Source organism: Bombina bombina, chromosome 7 (assembly GCF_027579735.1).
Source record: "Bombina bombina isolate aBomBom1 chromosome 7, aBomBom1.pri, whole genome shotgun sequence".
Lineage (NCBI taxonomy): Eukaryota > Metazoa > Chordata > Amphibia > Anura > Bombinatoridae > Bombina > Bombina bombina.
This window is the reverse complement of record NC_069505.1, coordinates 52,538,482-52,561,166: the sequence shown is the minus strand read 5'-3', so window position 1 is coordinate 52,561,166 and position 22,685 is coordinate 52,538,482. Positions and strand designations below refer to the sequence as shown.

Here is a 22,685-nt window from a genome sequence, read left to right as displayed (position 1 = left end):
GTGATGGGTATCATACAACCTTTTTTGATAATCTTTAGCTTCCGAAAGATGTTTTTTCAGGATGTTAAGTCTTTCTTGTAGAGTAGTTGCGAAATCCAATGCTGAGGGAGAGTTCACTTGTTGAGAGGACAAGGAAATGGTAGTAGGATGATATCCATAAGTAACGAAGAATGGGGATAGTTTAGTTGATGAAGAAGTAGTATTGTTATAACAGAATTCTGCCAAAGGTAAATAAGATGACCAGTCATCCTGCAGATGAGATATATAACAACGAAGATATTGTTCAAGGGTTTGGTTGAGTCGTTCTGTAAGGCCATTTGTCTGAGGGTGAAAAGCGGTTGAGTATCTTGAATCAATCTTGATTAGCTTACATAAGGATCTCCAAAAATTAGAGGTAAACTGTGTACCACGATCAGTTATAATAACTTTAGGCAGTCCATGTAAGCGAACTATGTTGTCTAGGAAAACGTGAGCTGTAGTGAAAGCTGTAGGGAGACCTTTTAGGGGAATGTAATGAGCCAGTCTTGTTAAATGGTCAATGACAACTAAAATAGTATTGTAATGGTGGGATTCAGGTAACTCGACAATAAAGTCCATTGATATGGTACTCCAGGGTTTGTCAGGAATAGGCAGAGGAGATAAAAGACCTGATGGTCTTTTATGAGCCAACTTGTTTCTGGCACAGGTATCACAATGTTTTACATAATTTGTAATATAGGTATCCATGAGTGGCCACCAATAATTTCTCCTGGTTAGGTCTATAGTTTTAGAAATACCTGGATGACCCGCTAGTGTCCCATCATGGGTTTGTTTGAGAATAGAAGATCTAATTTGTTTGGGGATATATAGTTTAGAATTATGATAAAAAAGACCAGTATTGGAATCTTTTTGACAGTCTATTCCATGTGGTGGGTCATGTTTTAATTCTTTTAATATCTCCTCTTCTAAAGGTGTTAGTAAACCTATAATTTTTTCTTTTGGAATGATTTGGTTAATTTGATTATGAGTGTCTTGTTCATGTAGTCTAGAGAGAGCATCGGCTTTGGTATTCAAGTGTCCCGGTCTGTAGGTTAAAAGAAAATTGAAACGATCAAAGAATATAGACCATCTTGCTTGTCTTGCAGACAAGGTCTTACTTGTTTTTAGAAATTCAAGATTTTTATGGTCGGTATAAATCTTAAAAGGTAATTTAGAACCTTCTAATAAATGTCTCCAGTGATCTAGGGCACGTTTTATAGCTAGAAGTTCTTTATCTCCTATGCTATAGTTTTTCTCAGCGCTAGTTAACATTTTTGAATAGAAAGCAATAGGATGAATCTCAGTCTTGTTCTTATCTTGTTGTGATAAAACTGCACCGATACCTGAGTCGGATGCATCTACTTCAAGGATAAATTCTAAATCAAAATCTGGCATAGCTAGAATGGGTGCTGTAGTAAAATATTCTTTCAATTTATTAAAGGCAATATTAGCGGATTCTGTCCACTTAAATCTTTGTTTTTCACTAGTAAGTGTTGTTAATGGTTTAACGATAGAAGAGAAATTTTTTATAAACTTCCTATAAAAATTCGCAAAACCAATGAATCGTTGTACAGATTTTGTGGAAGTAGGAGTAGGCCAATTTAGAATTGCTGATACCTTCTCCGGATCCATTTGTATTTTGTTGGGACTAATGATATAACCCAAGAATTTTATTTCTGTGACATGAAAGGAACATTTTTCTAGTTTAGCATATAGTTTGTGTTCTTTTAAACGAGTTAATACCCAGCGTACATGTTTTTCATGTTCTTGTGGTGTTCTAGAATAAATTAAGATGTCGTCAAGGTATATTATGACACAAACGTCTATCAGGTCACGAAAGATCTCATTTATAAAAAACTGAAAAGTTGCCGGAGCATTACTCAGACCGAAAGGCATTACATTATATTGGAAAAGGCCATATCTGGTCCTGAATGCCGTTTTCCATTCGTGACCTTCTTTGATTCTAATCAAATTATAAGCTCCCTTTAAATCTAATTTGGTGTAAATAGTTGCACCAGTTAGACGTTCCAAAAGTTCAGGTATTAAAGGTAAAGGGTATCTGTTTTTTATTGTGATGTTATTTAATGCCCTATAATCAATAATAGGTCTTATGGTACCATCCTTGTTTCTTACTAGAAACATTCCTGCAGCTGCAGGGGATGTGGAGTGTGAAATAAATCCCTTACGTAAATTTTCGTCTAGGTAATTTCTTATATACTGTAGTTCCTCTTGAGAGAGAGGATAGATCTTACCATGAGGGATTTTGGAACCAGGTATTATATCGATAGGACAGTCAAATTCCCTATGGGGTGGAAGGTTTTCTGCCTCTTTTAAATTAAATACTTCTGCCAAATCCTGATAACACGAGGGTAAACCAATATCAAGTGACGCTATGGTTTGATGTGGGTAACAAGTGTTTAAACAAAAAGCAGAATCTAATGTTACCTTATTTGAAACCCAATTTATGTGTGGGTTGTGTTTCTTCAACCAAGGATAGCCTAGGATGAGAGTATGCTGATGTATGGATATGAGATCAAAAGATAAATATTCAGTATGTCCCTGCAATGATGTTACAAGCAGGGGAACAGTATGATGTGTAATAGGTCCTTGTTCTATTAATGAACCATCTATCAACTTAATAGACACAGGATTTTGTTTACAAATAATAGGTATACGATTTTTATTTACATAAGTGGAATCAATGTAATTTCCGGATGCTCCTGAATCAATTAATGCCTTGGTTTGGATATTTTTCTGGTCCCACTGTAAAGAAATGGACAAAGTCATATGTGTATCATTAGCTATGCTGTAAATAAAGTCACTGGTTATTGTCTTACCATTCTTTTGTTTTTTCAACAAAGGACAAGTAGATACTACATGTTCTTTTTGAGCACAGTATAAACAGAGATTTTCCAACCTCCTTCTAATTTTTTCCTCTGGTGGCAGAGGTCCTCTAAGAATACCAATCTCCATAGGGGTAGCACTGCCATGAGCTCTGTCATGACTTGTTGTGACTTGGTAAGGTTTTCTGGATGGGGTATCATAAGAGGCCCTCTCTGCCCTCCTTTCTCTCAAACGACGATCTAAAGATGTACTTAATTTAATAAGACCCTCAAGGGTATCTGGGATCTCAAGACGGGAAAGTTCATCTTTGAGTGTTTCAGATAAACCTAAACGATATTGATTCTTCAAACTGATTTCATTCCACTGAGAGTCCTCTGCCCACATCTGAAACTCAGTGGTATAATCTTCCACATTTCTCTTACCCTGTTTTAAAGACCTCAATCTCGTTTCAGCATTTATTTGAGAATTTGAGTCTTGATATAGACTTGTTAAAGCAGAAAAAAAATCTTGTAATGAATCCAGGATAGGGTTATTGTTTTCAAAAAACCTATTAGCCCAAGTCCTGGGTTCACCTTGTAGGAAAGATATTGTGGTACATACTTTAATCCGCTCAGTATGATAAGTCTTAGGTCTAAGAGAAAATAATAAATTACAGGCGTTCTTAAATTCCCTGAACTCAGAACGTTTCCCTGAAAAAGGTTGTGGATAATTAATATGAGGCTCAGGTGGATCATGAGGCTTTTGTGTAACAAAATCTTTAACTATAGTTTTAAGTGCAGCATTTTCAGTCTGTACTTCAGTCACAGCTCTTGCTAAATAATCAAGTTTAAGATAGACATTATTAAACTCCTTTTTTATTTCATTAGGATCCATAATGATAATTATTTCAAAATACGGTTTTAGGCCTGATTATTATGTGGTATTCTGAGCTTTGTATTTCAGTAAACAAGCATTTGCACATTTGTTATAAGGGTTAGCCCTAAAATTAGAGCTTGTTGCTCTTTTTTGTAGTAATCAGAAAACAACTTCTATGTAGCCTGATTAAACAATATGAGACATTTAATATATGATGAATTTATATATTAACTACTGACTTAAGTGTTAATAAACATAAGGATTTATTAATATAATATATATCTTATGTTCGATATATATATATATGTAAACGGAGGCCACAGATGATAAAGAAATACTGACACGCTCAGAATCAGAAATGGTAGAAACAATTGATCCTTTTTACTTCACGCAATCACACACAGCCTAAAATATTTACAAGTTCAAACATTCCACAGACACACAATGTTTGTTTATATTGATTGTTGCAGGTAATAGGATATGCCCAATAATTCAGAATGGTGACAAAAAACAAACAGGTATGAAGTTTAAAGGCTTTAGCTTTGTTCGTGTACGTTACCACCTTGAGGACCGTGGTTATTCTGTTACCGCATTGGAGGATCCGTGTCTGGGACAGGCAGCGTGTGTGAATGCGGCTTACTTCCGGGTAGCGGTGAAAAAGTAGATCCGGCCGTTGAATGATCCAGAGTCGGTAATGACAAAGTAACGATAAGATCGTAAGAGATTCAAGATGAAGCAAAAGTAAACATAGTAAACCACTTTGCACAGGATACAAGCAATAGGAGACCTGAAATAAGGAAAGCTACAACAGAGTAGCTATGACTTCAATAATCAGGCAGTAAATGAGTGTTACAGGTAGTCCTTAAATAGGGTGGAGACCAAATAGGAGGGGTTAGAGTTAAAGGTATACCACACAGCCTCAGAAAACACACAAAGACATATACACACATACACACACAGAGACACCCACAGAAAACACACAAAGACATACACACACACACACACACACAGAGAGACAACCACATGAAAAACACAGAAAGACATACATACACACACCCTCACTGAGACATCCACAGAAAACACACAAAGACATACACACACCCTCACTGAGACACCCACAGAAAACACATACATACATACACACAAACACCCTCACAGAAACACCCATAGAAAAAGCTCAAAGACATATGCACACACCCTCACAGACATCCACAGAAAATGCACAAAGACATACACACGGTAACACCCACCCTCACAGAGAGACCCACAGATAAAAAATACATACACATAGAGACACAAACCAAAGCACAAAGACATAAACACATACACCCACAGAAACACTCACAGGAGGAAACATTTATGCACCTTGCATCCCCTAAATCAACAGTGTGTGACATGCATGATAAAAAAAAATGCAGAAATTAAGAGATCACTTTTTAAAGAATCATATTTGTAAATGTGCTAACAAAAATAATTCTGTGAATTCAAAATTGTACATTAATGAGCTGGGTAGATGGCTAGATGAAGAAAAGTACCTTTAAAAGGTTGACATATGTTTGTTTGTTTTTTTCCAATTTTCCCCAACCAAGAGCACCACTTCAAATATAGTGTACAAATTTTCCCATCTGTTAGCTGTACTTATGGATTTTGAAAATGCTGTACTCTATATGGTCTTGGTGGGACCATAAGCTGTGGTACTCATACCATTAGATCTGGTTAAATGCAGGATTTAGGCTTGTTGGTTTGTATTTCAAAACTAAGTCAGCTGTAGTGTAAACTGAACAGTTTTAAGTTAACCTGTCTCATTTCAAACACTGAGCAATCTTAGTCTGAGAGTATAAAATTTTATGCAGATGTAAAAATCTTAGATAAAATGCCTTCTTGCATCTTGAAAGTCCTTGCATAAAGGGGCAGTAAACAGGAATGTAATATATATATATAATGCATATCTGCCAAAAGGGCATCTACCATTTGTGTATTGAGGAGGAAACATTTCTGCATGGTTTTAAATATAGAATTTCTACAGCATTGTCAAATAATCATAAATACACTGCTGCTAAAAAAAAATGTCTTTTTATGGACCCCTAGCCCCACCATACAACTACTACCACACTGAAGTTACAATCCAAAATTGCACAAAGAAATAAAAACATTTGCTAAGTAAGTCCTACCTCCTCTTCAAATGAAAGTGGTCTGCCGTCTGACGCACACACTGTACAAAGTGCCAAGTCTGTCTCACACTGAGCATAGTGGTTTAGTGCACACTAAGAAATCCTCTCAAATGCTAATACTTTACTCCTTGTAATAACATGTTCAATTAGCACTCTGCTATAGTACCCACTGGTGGCTGCCAAAATTTAAAAAAAAAAATTTTTTTTTTTTTTTAGTTCTTGCCTCATGGGGCCCCCCTGGCTCATTGGGCCCCTGACAGGAGTCACCCCTGTCACCCCCTGATGGCGGCCCTGCGCACATATGCTGTGAGGGCCTGTGCAGCTGAATTCAAGCACTGCAACTTTTCACAGAGTGCCTGATATTCAAAAGCAAATCCGCTCAGGAACGATGGTCTAAGACATCTCGTCAATATGAAGAAGTCCCTAAAAAATGTTAGAAACACAAATTTTAATTGAAAAGACATTTATTTCCCTATACAGGGCTAATAGTGTGAAGGAGAGACTCTTACAATACAATATGAGGTCTAAAAAAATGCCAATGGTTTTGCATGTATTCTCTCCATGAATATCAGGTCCAGAGTCAGTAGTGGCTTTTATGCAAACACAATACACACCACCGCCATCTCTCTGAGCTTGGATACTAGTGCACAGGCCCTCACAGCATATGTGCGTATGCCACTGAAAAAACAGTAATAACTTTTACTAGAAGCATTTTTGCTAATGAAAGTATATTGCAAAATGCTTCTATTTAAAATTGAAAAGCTCCCATGCTCAGTTTTATTTTGACCTTTCTATCTTTTTAAAGTTGCATGCTTTATCTGAATCCTGATACTCTGCTGTCCCTTTAAGTTCTAATGTAACATGATTTTTGCTGCAAAAGTCCTCTACTGGGCATGGGCAATAAACTGACTGCAGCTATTTTAAGTGCCTCCTAGCAACACTTAAAAGGAAAAGCTGCTCCTTTGCCTTCCTGTAGAGACCAGTGGGCCGATCTAACAATGTCTGTCCGACATGATACGCTGTCGGCATTGAGCATTGCACAAGCAGTTCTAGTGAACTGCTTGTGCAATGCCGCCCTCTGCAGATTCACAGCCAACCGGCCGCTAGCAGGGGGTGTCAATCAACCCGATCGTATTCAATCAAGTTGATTGCTGTACTTCACTCAGGGGCGGCAGATCCAGTTAAGGAGCAGCGATCTTAAGACCGCTGCTTCTTAACTCCTGTTTCCGGCGAGCCTGAAGGCTCGCATGGAAACAGGGCAAGTTTGCCCCATTCGGGGCATAGTAAATCGGCCCACAGGGGTACATTCAACATAAAGGTTGAGAAACACTGGTATAGGGCACAAGTAAGCTTAAAAGTATATTAAACACTTAGCAGTGGTGGACTGACACCAAATAGGGCCCCCAGGGAAAAAAATTAGGGAAGGGCCCCCACCACCCCACTTCTTATGCCCCTCCCTCTATCCTGTCATCTACTACCTGTGCGCAATAACCATCAAGTCGTCCACTATTTTATGGAAAACAGCTGGCAAACCTACCCACCCCTGTCTGTGTTTCTATAAAGTAACGGATGCCGCCATGTCTAAAGTTTGGATTTACACAAACACTACACTAATTTATTGCCTGGTGTATATATATTTCTCCACAGAAGACAGACATAAATAGAAAACTAGTTCAAACATGGCAGCACCCACTGATTTATAGAATCTAGAGAACTTTATAGAATCTAAACTTTTACACTTATCATCATCATCATCATCATCATATAAACAACTGATCTAATGGTAAACATACATCTACATATTACTCTAAGGCTAATGTTTGCTTTGAATACATCATTATGTGTAGCTTGTATTTAGTGTTAAATATCCCTTTAATTGTCTAGTTATAAGAGCAGTTAGCCTTTAACACACTCACTATAACCTTTTATGAATATGTCTCTTCAGTCAACAAACATGATCATTTCAATTTCACTAGATAACAATGTATTTAACTGACTTTACAGTGAAATAAATTGTCTTAACGGTACATAAAAGTCCAATTGTTCTACATAAAAAAAAATAAAAAAATTATTTTTTAATCTTTATTTATAGTTGAACATTATTTAAAAAAATTACATGATACATCTTGCTTTTTACATTTACATTACATTGCATATAACAATATTAGAACATCTATATGAATATCAGTTCATTGTTTTCAACATTTTCCAGATAGAGTTAGGCTTTTATGTTATAAAATAGCTTATCTTTCTACCCTACTATCATTTTATTTAATTCCACAAATGTAAAATATTATTCTAAGCAATAAAGCAGCGAAAAATGGACTTTTATATATTTTTTTCCATTTGCTCCCTGACCAATCAGCAGTAAATTGCTAATCAGCTTTGGGAGACTGCTTGCCAATGTATACTACATGCTTTCCCCTGTATACTAACTGTGTGTTAGCTGCTCGCCCCTGTGTACTAAATTGTGATGTGCGGTGTGGTCAGAGGCTGGTGAGGCACTGGCAATGATACGCACAAGAATCACACACTCACACACATAAATATATATATATATATATATATATATATATATATATATTTATACATATCACTAAATTACTGGCACCAACAAGTATTTAACACCTGAAAAGAGTTAGTTATGTTAACCTCTAGCACAGGGGTCAACAATTGTGGCCCTCCAAAGGTTTTGGAACTACATTTCTCATGATGCTCAGTCAGCTGAAATGCATGCTGAGCATCATGGGAAATAGCACATAACACAAGCACTGGACACAGACAGACCCCCACACACAGACAGACCCACAGACCTTGGGATTGGCAATATTTCCAGGACAGAATACACATACTATACAATTTCTATGTCATTTAAAAAAACAAATATTGCTTACAAAAGAAGCCAGATGAGTGATACCAATGCATAAATGGAGAAGCTATTAAAAATTTGTATCTATCTTATCTAGCTGTTTTTTTGTAAGCAATAGCTGACACTTACTAGTAGGGGGTTAAAATAAAATTAAGGTGCTAGAGCATTTTATTAGAACATTAGATTATGTCCCTTGCAAACTATAGAGTTCCCATACATAGTGCACAGCATGACTGTTCATGTAGTATTTAAATTTGATCACATTATAATCTATTTGAAAACCTTACAAATTCTGCATTATAAAAGGTCTGCTCTGCACACACAGTTAATGTTTGTTTATATATGCACTGTAAATATCAGCAAATAGGCGCAGGAAAACAAAATATCTCTATGCAGAATAAATATTTGACAATTGTGTAACGTTGCCATTTAAAAATGAAATAATTTCATGGATACAGGTCTTGAAAAGCTGGGTGGAATTCATGTTACTGGTCTCATTTGCTGTGGTTCAGTTTACAACAGAAAATAATGACTGTACCAAACCACATACAGCACAGTGCATATTATCACTCAGCACTAGTTGTGTATGAATACAAAATGGTAGCTCACTGAATAGTGTTTAATATTGTTTTTATTATTATTGTTATCACTGTACTGTAGTGTGCACAACAGCACATAATATGATGTATTCTTTATTAGCTTGTTGACTGAAATGCTGTAGTTTACTGTTATGTCTCATGATTAAGTTATTTTACAATGGTTATATAAAAAAGTGTTTTAATATCCATCCCAGTAAAATATTAATTTATAAAATACAGAGGCGAATATGTTAAAACTTTTCTATATACTTAGTGGCTAAAGCAAAGGAAGGAGACATTATATCTGAAAGGCTGAGCCAAGAGGATAATCAGAGAAAAATGTGTTTTACTAATTTATATAAATGTGCTGTATTAACATAATCTATCTATAGTTTAGTTGCTAAAGTGCACAGTAAGCAAAGAAGGGATGGTCACTTCTCTAGGCACAGACACTTCTCAGGAGAAGCTTCTAAGTCCACTAGTCCAGAGAATATGTGTAGGGAATTTTGCTCACTGTCATTGTACTAAAGGTAAAATTACCCACTTACCATCCAGGGCAGGTCCTCGGCCTCACTCACACAGTCGACACAGTCTCGACAGCCTCAATCAGATCTTCTCCTCTTGAATTAGTCCACTATCCAAGTAGTTCTCCTCCTGATCTGAGTCCTCTCTTGCTGCCATGCTGCGTCTGTCTCCGTCCCACGTGACTCTCTACGGGTCAGCTTCTTCCCTCCAGTTCATGTGACTCACTCATTTTCACAGTGCACTCCACTGATTGGCTCCATAACAAGAGGCGGCTGGAGAGCCGGCCGCCTCTATTGGGAGCTTATAAGCCACAAAGAAGCACCACTGGGGGATGCTGGTTTTCGCGTCTCTTTACAATCAGCCAACATAGCCATAGGAATAACAATAAGCGGCTGGAGACCCGGCCGCCTCTATTGGGAGCACTCGGCATAATGAGCCGCGAAAAAGCACCACTTGGTGGCGCTAGTTTTCGCGGCTCATTAAAATCAGCCACCATAGCATGGGGATAACAAGAGGCGGCTGGAGAGCCGGCCACCTCTATTGGGAGCACTCAGCATAATGAGCCACGAAGAAGCACCCCTGGGTGGCGCTGGTTTTCGTGGCTTATTACAAATCTAATAGCAAATATATTTATTTTACACTTTTATTTAACAAATATGCTTGAAACAGACGTTACCAGGGGGGGAATAAAGTAAATCCACGGTTAAGCAACCTCTGGACCAATTGTAAGATTACAGAATCTAGAGACCCCCACCGGTAATTGGACAAGTAAAATAGGGATGTATTATAGAAGACTAAAAAAGAATGGGATAAGTCACTTCCATACTTCAAATAAATAATAGCCAAATTCTATAGCATCCAAGTTTAAAAATAAGGGCTAGTGGACTGGGTGTTGCGTGTCAAATCAGTAAGTCATACAGGGTAGGGAAGTTAGCATAAAGGTAATTCCATACACACAGGGTAGGTACTAAGGACAAGCATACAAATGTACAAGCTATGCGCTCAAAGGCGTCCTGCTGCCTGCGTACGTGGCCTTGGGTGGAATAAGCGTGCGAGCTAGTCACATACCTAAAATATCAGTAGCGGTTTTTTCAAAATTCTCTAACTTTATACCGCTGTAACCTTATATCGCTATAGTTTCTCACTCCAACTGCTACTATAGGATGGATGATATAATATTTATAACTGTTATCTAAGAATAAGCTTAATTGCCTAGTTACAAACAGTACATTTCTGTTAAGCTTTATACGCCATTACGCTATAAGCTACATAGTAACCTTTGATGTTGAATTGAATGTATCGGTTTGAACGTAACTGAGAGAAATTTATGGTGACATTTTATATTGAAGATAATACATCCAGAGCGCATATGAGAATGACTTGTGTGTATGTGAACTAGCTCTATCTGATAAGGTTTTTAGCCAGAAATCGGCTGACTCTGTTCAATCAGAGCAGTACGTAGGCAGGAGGACGCCTTTGAGCGCATAGCTTGTACATTTGTATGCTTGTCCTTAGTACCTACCCTGTGTGTATGGAATTACCTTTATGCTAACTTCCCTACCCTGTATGACTTACTGATTTGACACGCAACACCCAGTCCACTAGCCCTTATTTTTAAACTTGGATGCTATAGAATTTGGCTATTATTTATTTGAAGTATGGAAGTGACTTATCCCATTCTTTTTTAGCCTTCTATAATACATCCCTATTTTACTTGTCCAATTACCGGTGGGGGTCTCTAGATTCTGTAATCTTACAATTGGTCCAGAGGTTGCTTAACCGTGGATTTACTTTATTCCCCCCCCTGGTAACGTCTGTTTCAAGCATATTTGTTAAATAAAAGTGTAAAATAAATATATTTGCTATTTGATTTAACTAGTGTATAATTCTACACTTGACTTCAATGTCACAAACCCCCTTAGGTTCCCTAACATTACTATTATTACAAATCTATCAGATTCAGCCAACATAAACATGGCCATGTTGCGTTGTCCAAATGAGATCACATTATTTTTTTTAAACCTCCTTAAAATGTTTTTCTTCTCTCATTTGGCAGGGGAGGCGCTGCTTCACCTGCCTTCTATGACAGCACGCCATTGGTACTAGCTGCCAATTAGCTGCTTGCCCCTGTGTACTAACTGCCTGTTAGCTGCTTGCCCCTGTGTACTAACTGTGTGTTCACTGCTTGCCCCTGTGTACTAACTGCCTGTTATCTGCTTGCCCCTGTGTACTAACTGTGTGTTCGCTGCTTGCCCCTGTGTACTTACTGCCTGTTAGCTCCTTGCCCCTGTGTACTAACTGTGTGTTCGCTGCTTGCCCCTGTGTACTAACTGCCTGTTATCTGCTTGCCCCTGTGTACTAACTGTGTGTTCGCTGCTTGCCCCTGTGTACTAGCTGTGTGTTCGCTGCTTGCCCCTGTGTACTAATTGCCTGTTAGCTGCTTGCCCCTGTGTACTAACTGCCTTTTATCTACTTGCCCCTGTGTACTAACTGCCTGTTATCTGCTTGCCCCTGTGTACTAACTGTGTGTTCGCTGTTTGGCCCTGTGCACTAACTCTGTGTTATCTGCTTGCTCCTGTGTACTAACTGCCTGTTAGCTGCTTTCCCCTGTGTACTAACGGTGTGTTCGCTGCTTGCCCCCGTGTACTAACTGCCTGTTATCTGCTTGCCCCTGTGTACTAACTGTGTGTTATCTGCTTGCCCCTGTGTACTAACTGCCTGTTATCTGCTTGCACCTGTGTACTAACTGTCTGTTAGCTGCTTGCCCCTGTGTACTCACTGTTTGTTCGCTGCTTGCCCCTGTGAACTAACTGCCTGTTATCTGCTTGCCCGTGTGTACTAACTGTGTGTTCGCTGCTTGCCCCTGTGTACTAATTGCCTGTTATCTGCTTGCCCCTGTGTACTAACTGCCTGTTAGCTGTTTGCCCCTGTGTACTAACTGTGTGTTATCTGCTTGCCCCTGTGTACTAACTGCGTGTTATCTGCTTGCCCCTGTGTACTAACTGTGTGTTAGCTGCTTGCCCCTGTGTACTAACTGCGTGTTATCTGCTTGTCCCTGTGTACTAACTGCGTGTTAGCTGCTTGCCCCTGTGTACTCACTGTTTGTTCGCTGCTTGCCCCTGTGTACTAACTGCCTGTTATCTGCTTGCCCGTGTGTACTAACTGTGTGTTCGCTGCTTGCCCCTGTGTACTAACTGTGTGTTATCTGCTTGCCCCTGTGTACTAACTGCGTGTTAGCTGCTTGCCCCTGTGTACTCACTGTGTGTTCGCTGCTTGCCCCTGTGTACTAACTGCCTGTTATCTGCTTGCCTGTGTGTACTAACTGTGTGTTCGCTGCTTGCCCCTGTGTACTAATTGCCTGTTATCTGCTTGCCCCTGTGTACTAACTGCCTGTTAGCTGTTTGCCCCTGTGTACTAACTGTGTGTTATCTGCTTGCCCCTGTGTACTAACTGCGTGTTATCTGCTTGCCCCTGTGTACTAACTGTGTGTTAGCTGCTTGCCCCTGTGTACTAACTGCGTGTTATCTGCTTGTCCCTGTGTACTAACTGCGTGTTAGCTGCTTGCCCCTGTGTACTAACTGCATGTTATCTGCTTGTCCCTGTGTACTAACTGCGTGTTAGCTGCTTGCCCCTGTGTACTAACAACCTGTTAGCTGCTTGCCCCTGTGTACTAACTGCGTGTTAGATGCTTGCCTCTGTGTACTAACTTCCTGTTAGCTGCTTGCCCCTGTGTACTAACTGCGTGTTAGCTGCTTGCCCCTGTGTACTAACTGCCTGTTATCTGCTTGCACCTGTGTACTAACTGTCTGTTAGCTGCTTGCCCCTGTGTACTCACTGTTTGTTCGCTGCTTGCCCCTGTGTACTAACTGCCTGTTATCTGCTTGCCCCTGTGTATTAACTGTGTGTTCGCTGCTTGCCCCTGTGTACTAATTGCCTGTTATCTGCTTGCCCCTGTGTACTAACTGCCTGTTAGCTCTTTGCCCCTGTGTACTAACTGCATGTTATCTGCTTGCCCCTGTGTACTAACTGCGTGTTATCTGCTTGCCCCTGTGTACTAACTGCGTGTTAGCTGCTTGCCCCTGTGTACTAACTGCATGTTATCTGCTTGTCCCTGTGTACTAACTGCGTGTTAGCTGCTTGCCCCTGTGTACTAACTGCGTGTTATCTGCTTGTCCCTGTGTACGAACTGCGTGTTAGCTGCTTGCCCCTGTGTATTAACTGCCTGTTAGCTGCTTGCCCCTGTGTACTAACTGCGTGTTAGCTGCTTGCCTCTGTGTACTAACTGCCTGTTAGCTGCTTGCCCCTGTGTACTAACTGCGTGTTAGCTGCTTGCCCCTGTGTACTAACTGCCTGTTAACTGCTTGCCTCTGTGTACTATTTGCCTGTTAGCTGCTTGCCCCTGTGTACTAACTGCGTGTTAGCTGTTTGCCCCTGTGTACTAACTGCCTGTTAGCTGCTTGCCCCTGTGTACTAACTGCGTGTTAGCTGCTCGCCTCTGTGTACTAACTGCCTGTTAACTGCTTGCCCCTGTGTACTAATTGCCTGTTAGCTGCTTGCCCCTGTGTACTAACTGCCTGTTATCTGCTTGCCCCTGTGTACTAACTGCCTGTTATCTGCTTGCCCCTGTGTACTAACTGCGTGTTAGCTGCTTACCCCTGTGTACTAACTGCATGTTAGCTGCTTGCCCCTGTGTACTAACTGCCTGTTAGCTGTTTGCCCCTGTGTACTAACTGCTTGTTAGCTGCTTGCCCCTGTGTACTAACTGCTTGTTAGCTGCTTGCCCCTGTGTACTAACTACTTGTTAGCTGCTTGCCCTTGTGTACTAACTGCTTGTTAGGGGCAAGCAGCTAACAAGCAGTTAGTACACAGGGGAAAGCAGCTAACAAGCAGTTAGTACACAAGGGCAAGCAGCTAACAAGTAGTTAGTACACAGGGGCAAGCAGCTAACAAGCAGTTAGTACACAGGGGCAAGCAGCTAACACGCAGTTAGTAGACAGGGGAAAGCAGCTAACAAGCAGTTGGTACACAGGGGCAAGCAGCTAACAAGCAGTTAGTACACAGGGGAAAGCAGCTGTGTACCAACTGCTTGTTAGCTGCTTTCCCCTGTCTACTAACTGCGTGTTAGCTGCTTGCCCCTGTGTACTAACTGTTTCTTAGCTGTTTGCCACTGTGTACTAACTGCGTGTTAACTGCTCACCCCTGTGTACTAACTGCTTGTTAGCTGCTTGCCCCTGTGTACTAACTGCCTGTTATCTGCTTGCCTCTGTGTACTAACTGCCTGTTAGCTTTTTTCCCCTGTGTACTAACTGCCTGTTAGCTGCTTGCCCCTGTATACTAACTGCCTGTTAGCTGCTTTCCCCTCTGTTCTAACTGCCTGTTAGCTGCTTGCCCCTGTATACTAACTGCCTGTTAGCTGCTTTCCCCTGTGTACTAACTGCCTGTTAACTGCTTGCCCCTGTGTACTAACTGCATGTTAGCTGTTTGCCCCTGTGTAATAACTGCCTGTTAACTGCTTGCCCCTGTGTACTAACTGCCTGTTAACTGCTTGCCCCTGTGTACTAACTGCGTGTTAGCTGCTTGCCCCTGTGTAATAACTGACTGTTAGCTGTTTGCCCCTGTGTACTAACTACCTGTTATCTGCTTGCCCCTGTGTACTAACTGTGTGTTAGCTGCTTGCCCCTGTGTACTGTTTGTTAACTGCTTGCCCCTGTGTACTAACTTCGTGTTAGCTGTTTGCCCCGTGTATTAACTGCCTGTTAACTACTTGCCCCTGCATAGTTACTGCTTTCCCCTGCATAGTAACTGCTTGCCCCTGGGTACTAACTGCCTAACTATGTACTAATTAATGCATGGGATAAGCATAAGGCTATCGTACTTACTAATTAATGCCTGGGATAACCATAAGGCTATTCTACATACAAATTAATGCCTGGGAATGAGCATAAGGCTTTCCTACTTACTAATTAATGCTTGGGATAAGCATAAGGCTATTCTACATACTAATTAATGCCTGGGATAAGCATAAGGCTTTCCTACTTACTGATTAATACTTGGGATAAGCATTAGGATATTCTACATACTAACTAATGCCCGGGATAAGCAAAAGGCTATCCTACGTACTACTTCCTGGTAAAAGCATAAGGCTTTCCTACTTATTAATTAATGCATGGGAAAAGCATAAGGCTTTTCCTACTTAATAATTAATGTCTTTAGCTACTATAATTAGTAATTTGGAGCATGTTAAGGGAAAACGTATTTTCTTTTGAAGATGTACCGAGTCCACGGATTCATCCTAACTTGTGGGATATTGTTCTTCCTGACAGGAAGTAGCAAAGAGAGCACCACAGCAGAAGTGTCTATATAGCTCCCCCTTAACTCCACCCCCCAGTCATTCTCTTTGCTGGCTCTAAGCAGGAAGAACTGGGAGGCAGATTTTCTAAGTCGTCAGACTTTTCATCCGGGGGAGTGGGAGCTCCATCCGGAGGTGTTTGCTCAACTGGTTCAGCTATGGGGCACACCAGAATTGGAACGTCAAACTTCCTTGTTACGGATCCAGGTCAAGGGATCCTCAGGCAGTACTGATAGATGCTCTAGCAGTACCCTGGTCGTTCAACCTGGCTTATGTGTTTCCACCATTCCCTCTCCTTCTGCGTCTGATTGCCAGAATCAAACAGGAGAGAGGACTTGGTATGCAGACCTGGTGGACATGTCATCTCTGCCACTGAGACGGGACCTTTTGATTCAAGGTCCATTCAAGCATCCAAATCTAATTTCTCTGCAACTGACTGCTTGGAGATTGAACGCTTGATTTTATCAAAGCGGGGTTTCTCTGAGTCGGTCATAGATTCCTTGATTCAGGCTCGAAAGCCTGTCACCAGGAAGATCTATCATAAGATATGGCGTAAATATCTTTTTTGGTGTGAATCCAAAGGCTACTCATGGAGTAAGATCAGGATTCCTAGGATTTTGTCTTTTCTCCAAGAAGGATTGGAGAAAGGATTGTCCACTAGTTCCTTAAAGGGACAGATATCTGCTTTGTCTATTCTGTTGCACAAGCGTCTGGCAGATGTCCCAGACGTTCTGGCTTTTTGTCAGGCTTTAGTTAGAATTAAGCCTGTGTTTAAACCTGTTGCTCCGCCATGGAGTCTCAATTTAGTTCTTAAAGTTCTTCAGGGGGTTCCGTTTGAACCCATGCGTTCCATAGATATTAAGCTTCTATCTTGGAAAGTTCTATTTCTAATTGCTATCTCTTCAGCTCGAAGAGTTTCTGAACTATCTGCATTACAATGCGACTCGCCTTATCTTGTTTTCCATGCTGATAAGGTGGTTTTGCGTACCAAACCTGGGTTCCTCCCTAAGGTTGTTTCTAACAGGAATATCAATCAGGAAATTGTTGTTCCTTCTCTGTGTCCTAATCCTTCTTCTAAGAAGGAACGTCTGTTGCATAACTTGGACGTGGTTCATGCCTTGAAGTTTTATTTGCAGGCAACCTAAGATTTTCGCCAATCATCTTCTTTGTTTGTTGTCTATGCTGGAAAGCATAGAGGTCAAAAGGCTACGGCTACCTCTTTCCTTTTGGCTGAAAAGCATCATCTGTTTGGCTTATGAGACTTCTGGACAGCAGCCTCCTGAAAGAATTAAAGCTCACTCCACTAGAGCGGTGGCTTCCACATGGGCTTTTAAAAATGTTGCTTCTGTTGAACAGATTTGTAAGGCTGCAACTTGGTCTTCGCTTCATACCTTTTCCAAATTTTACAAATTTGATACTTTTGCTTCTTCGGAGGCTATTTTTGGGAGAAAGGTTTTGCAAGCAGTGGTGCCTTCCGTTTAGGTTCCTGTCTTGTCCATCCCTTCATCCGTGTCCTAAAGCTTTGGTATTGGTATCCCACAAGTTAGGATGAATCTGTGGACTCGGTACATCTTGCAAAAGAAAACAGAATTTATGCTTACCTGATAAATTCTTTCTTTTGTGATGTACCGAGTCCACGGCCCGCTCTGTCTATTCAAGACAGATATTATTTTTTATGTAAACTTCAGTCACCTCTGCACCTTATAGTTTCTCCTTTTCTTCCTTGGCCTTCGGTCGAATGACTGGGGGGTGGAGTTAAAGGGGGAGCTCAGGACCGTCTTTAACACTGGGCAAAAGGGGCAGTTGCCCTGGGCCCAGTCTTTGTTGAGGGGCCCAAAAGTCCTAAAAAAAAAAAAATTTTTTTTTTTTTTTTTTTTTTTTTTAGTTCATGCCAGACTGCTGATGTCATGTGACATGGGTCACACACACAGTCAGTGCTAATATTGTCACAGTCAAAAGTTCTCTGCTTATATTTATTTGTGAGAAACTGTGCCAGACCGTGCCAATGTCATGTGACATTCCAAGCTAGTGCCATGTGCTGTTTTTGATGTGCACTGTGCAGCACTGGATGCTAAGCCCTAACTAGGCATCCAGTCAATCCAACTGCATCAGAAAAGGTCCTGCTGGGGTTACCACTGTTACCAGGTAACTGCTCTGGTGGTGGGGATTGTTTCTGGGTAGGGCTTACTATAGGCGCATGCAGCAGAAAGCTGGAGTGGCAGGCACGTGAGGATTTGAGCATCTGTGCAGCTGCACACACCACTCTCTTCAGTATTGAGGCTGTGTGACTCGTCTGTATCCATGCAGCCTTGGGCAGACAGCATCCAGTCTGCTGGTCCCCTTAGCCCTGCTCTTTCTGCTGTGGCTCTAAGATCAACTAACTGAAGTTTGTTAGGAAAACAGTGCTTTGTAGAAAGGTGTCAGTGGGAAGAATAAGTGAGTGTACACATGCCCCTCCCCCATGCAGCATTGTCTAGTGCAGGATGAGAAGGAACTTGTTCCTAGCAAAGTAGTGACATGTGCTGCTGTGGCTGATGTATAGTGTCATGCTGATACTTCACACATTAAGGTAAGGTTTATTTTTATAGTTTTTATTTCTCTCTGTTTCAGATTTTACAGCTTCCCATAGTAGTTCTACTATTTCAGTCAGTAAACTTAAATCTGTCTGCACCTCTATGCTTCCGCCTCAGTCTTTACCTTGCTATGCTCCTGTTGGCTGCCCTAAATCTCTTTAACCAGCTAACCTCACACCAGAATCACATTCAAAAGCATATTAAATTAATCCAGAGTGGAGGAATTTATATATTTATTTACTTATTAGTACTGCTTAGTAGTTTCACATATTGCAATTTTTTTTAAAATGATTAGCCCAGCAGTGGATGATCCACTGCTGGGCTAATAATTTTAAAAAAATATATAAAATAAATTGATTTAGTTGTTTTTTGGGATGTTGGGGCGGAGAGCGAAATTGAAATTGCATGGGGGGGGGCCCAAGAAAATGTTTGCCCAGGGTCCAGTCAGTATTAAAGACGGCCTTGGGGGAGCTATATAGACAGCTCTGCTGTGGTGCTCTCTTTGCTACTTCCTGTCAGGAAGGACAATATCCCACAAGTTAGGATGAATCCGTGGACTCGGTACATCGCAAAAGAAAGAAATTTATCAGGTAAGCATAAATTCTGTTTTACAGTCCAATGTCCCTTTAAGGCTTCTAATATATTGATCTTTGAAGAAAAAAAAAAAAAAAAGATTAAATCATGCTGTGTCATTTCTTTGCCGTGAACTCTATATATTTTAAACTCTTTATTAGCGTCTGGCAGGTTCCACAGGTTAGTTAAAATTTACCAAATCTTGATAAAGTGTACCCACACCTGCCAAGTAATATGCTTTATAATCTGGGAACTTGATACTGTGTACAGAACTGAGCGTCCTGAAAGTCTGCAGCTGATGTTCCTCTTAACCATATCACCTTTACTCTGTTTTTGTTATTTGATTTTTCACTAAAGAATGTATGAATCCTTTTACTGCACCTGCTGACACGTTACCTCCCTTTTCACTACACTTGATAACCCGAGAGAATCGGACGTTATTTGCGATTCCTTCACTGAATACTCAGTATCTGGAGATCAACTTCAAAATGATCAACTTTGACACGTAAGTCACTAGAATTTTATATTTATACACAAATTTAGATGTGTGAAGACATTTGTCATCGAATGTGAACGTAGAATGCCACTGCAAAGCCACTACATTTATACAATGTAATGAAGAAAAACTAGAAAAATGAATTCTGGTCATTGTTTAAATTTGTATTTTCTATCTGAAATTTAAAAGAAAAATTCTTGGGTTTTATGTCCCTTTAATACCCTTATAGATAAACATATGAAAGTAGAAGCGATTGTAAGATGCTGTACGCAGAAAACGGTGTAATGAGATTTGGTTTTGGTGCAGGATTTATTTTTTAATATGAACCCCCTGCTCACTGCTAACTTCGTGCTACCCAGCAAAGTTTTCCTTTTTGAGCAAACTCCATTACTTTCTTTAAAAGACATCTCCCCACTTGCAGGATTTACCCTTCTTTCAAGATAATTCCACAAGTGCAGCCCCTGCAAGGGTTGGTAAGAAAAACCATGTCTGATCTGGCAAACTTTATTATATGTTGAGTGGACATGATTCGCTATCTGCATTTAACATTGCACAAGCATTTCTTGTGCTGCCCCCTGCACATTTGCGGCCAATCGGCTGCTAGCAGGAGGTGTCAGTCATCCCGATCGGATCAGGATGACTACAGTCCGCCACCTAAAAGCTCTCTTATGACCGCTGCTTCTTAACTTCAGTTTTTCTGGTGAACTGGAAACAACACTGCTTATTAAATCTACCCCTAAATATTGGTCTCACTGTGTATAGAGAGATACGATTGTGTGGAAAAATAGAGAGATAAGATAGAGGGGTAGATTTATTAAGCAGCAGATGCTGATTTCTACCCCCATTGTTTCAGATCCACCTGAAACTTAAAGGGACAGTTTACTCAAAAAATGTCTCCCCTTTAATTTGTTCCCAATGACCCACTTTACCTGCTGGAGTGTATTAAATTGTTTACAAGTATTTCCAATACCCTTATATTGGCATATTAAATATTTTATTTAGCCTGTGATATCCCTATCCATTCTGAAAGAAATTACGCTCTCAGTGGGTTATAGAAGAGATAAGGTAATAAAATGTTAATTTCTTTCATGTAATTGGCAAGAGTCCGTGAGCTAGTGACATATGGGATATACAATCCTACCAGGAGGGGCAAAGTTTCCCAAACCTCAAAATGCCTATAAATACACCCCCTCACCACACCCACAATTCAGTTTTACAAACTTTGCCTCCTATGGAGGTGGTGAAGTAAGTTTGTGCTAAGATTTCTACGTTGATATGCGCTTCTCAGTATTGTTGAAGCCCGATTCCTCTCAGAGTACAGCGAATTTCAGAGGGACGTGAAGGAAGTATCACTTATTGAATACGATAATTTCCCTAACGGGGGTCTATTTCATGGGTTCTCTGTTATCGGTTGTAGAGATTCATCTCCTACCTCCCTTTTCAGATTGACGATATACTCTCAATTTACCATTACCTCTACTGATAACTGTTTCTGTACTGGTTTGGCTATCTGCTATATGTGGATGGGTGTCTTTTGGTAAGTATGTTTTTTATTACTTAAGACACCTCAGCTATGGTTTGGCACTTTATGCATTTATATAAAGTTCTAAATATATGTATTCTACTTATGTTTGCCATCAGTCAGGTTCATGTATTTCCTTCTGCAGACTGTCAGTTTCATATTTGGGTAATATAAACATCTTTTATAGAAAAAAATTTCTTACCTGGGGTTTAGTCTTTTTTCAATTGACTATTTCTTGCAAATTGCGGGTGGCATTAGGCCCGTGGGTGCGTCAAATGCTAAACTTTATTGCGTCATTCTTGGCACGAAAATATTTTTGGCGCGGAAAAAACATAATTTATGCTTACCTGATAAATTCCTTTCTTCTGTTGTGTGATCAGTCCACGGGTCATCATTACTTCTGGGATATAACTCCTCCCCAACAGGAAATGCAAGAGGATTCACCCAGCAGAGCTGCATATAGCTCCTCCCCTCTACGTCAGTCCCAGTCATTCGACCAAGAATCAACGAGAAAGGAGTAACCAAGGGTGAAGTGGTGACTGGAGTATAATTTAAAAGATATTTACCTGCCTTAAAACAGGGCGGGCCGTGGACTGATCACACAACAGAAGAAAGGAATTTATCAGGTAAGCATAAATTATGTTTTCTTCTGTTATGTGTGATCAGTCCACGGGTCATCATTACTTCTGGGATACCAATACCAAAGCAAAAGTACACGGATGACGGGAGGGATAGGCAGGCTCATTATACAGAAGGAACCACTGCCTGAAGAACCTTTCTCCCAAAAATAGCCTCCGAAGAAGCAAAAGTGTCAAATTTGTAAAATTTGGAAAAAGTATGAAGCGAAGACCAAGTTGCAGCCTTGCAAATCTGTTCAACAGAGGCCTCATTCTTAAAGGCCCAAGTGGAAGCCACAGCTCTAGTGGAGTGAGCTGTAATTCTTTCAGGAGGCTGCTGTCCAGCAGTCTCATAGGCTAAACGTATTATGCTACGAAGCCAAAAAGAGAGAGAGGTAGCAGAAGCTTTTTGACCTCTCCTCTGTCCAGAATAAACGACAAACAGGGAAGAAGTTTGGCGAAAATCTTTAGTTGCCTGCAAGTAGAACTTGAGGGCACGAACTACATCCAGATTGTGTAGAAGACGTTCCTTCTTTGAAGAAGGATTTGGACACAAGGATGGAACAACAATCTCTTGATTGATATTCCTGTTAGTGACTACCTTAGGTAAGAACCCAGGTTTAGTACGCAGAACTACCTTGTCTGAGTGAAAAATCAGATAAGGAGAATCACAATGTAAGGCTGATAACTCAGAG

The 22,685-nt window shown here is 40.4% G+C and overlaps 2 protein-coding genes across 2 annotated transcripts in view; one reads left to right on the top strand and one right to left on the bottom strand.

Moving 5' to 3' along the window:
• The window catches only part of SLC25A45 (solute carrier family 25 member 45), a 204,048-nt gene that overhangs the window by 151,981 nt on the left and 29,382 nt on the right, over positions 1 to 22,685 (bottom strand). The gene's annotated exons all lie outside the window — the stretch shown is intronic.
• LOC128665865 (sulfotransferase 1 family member D1) overlaps positions 19,643 to 22,685 on the top strand; it is a 150,384-nt gene continuing 147,341 nt past the window's right edge. The window contains exon 1 of the mRNA XM_053720102.1: positions 19,643 to 19,860. Within this exon, the coding sequence (XP_053576077.1) occupies positions 19,718 to 19,860 (143 nt within the window). The 5' untranslated portion in view covers positions 19,643 to 19,717. The remainder of the gene's footprint in view (positions 19,861 to 22,685) is intronic.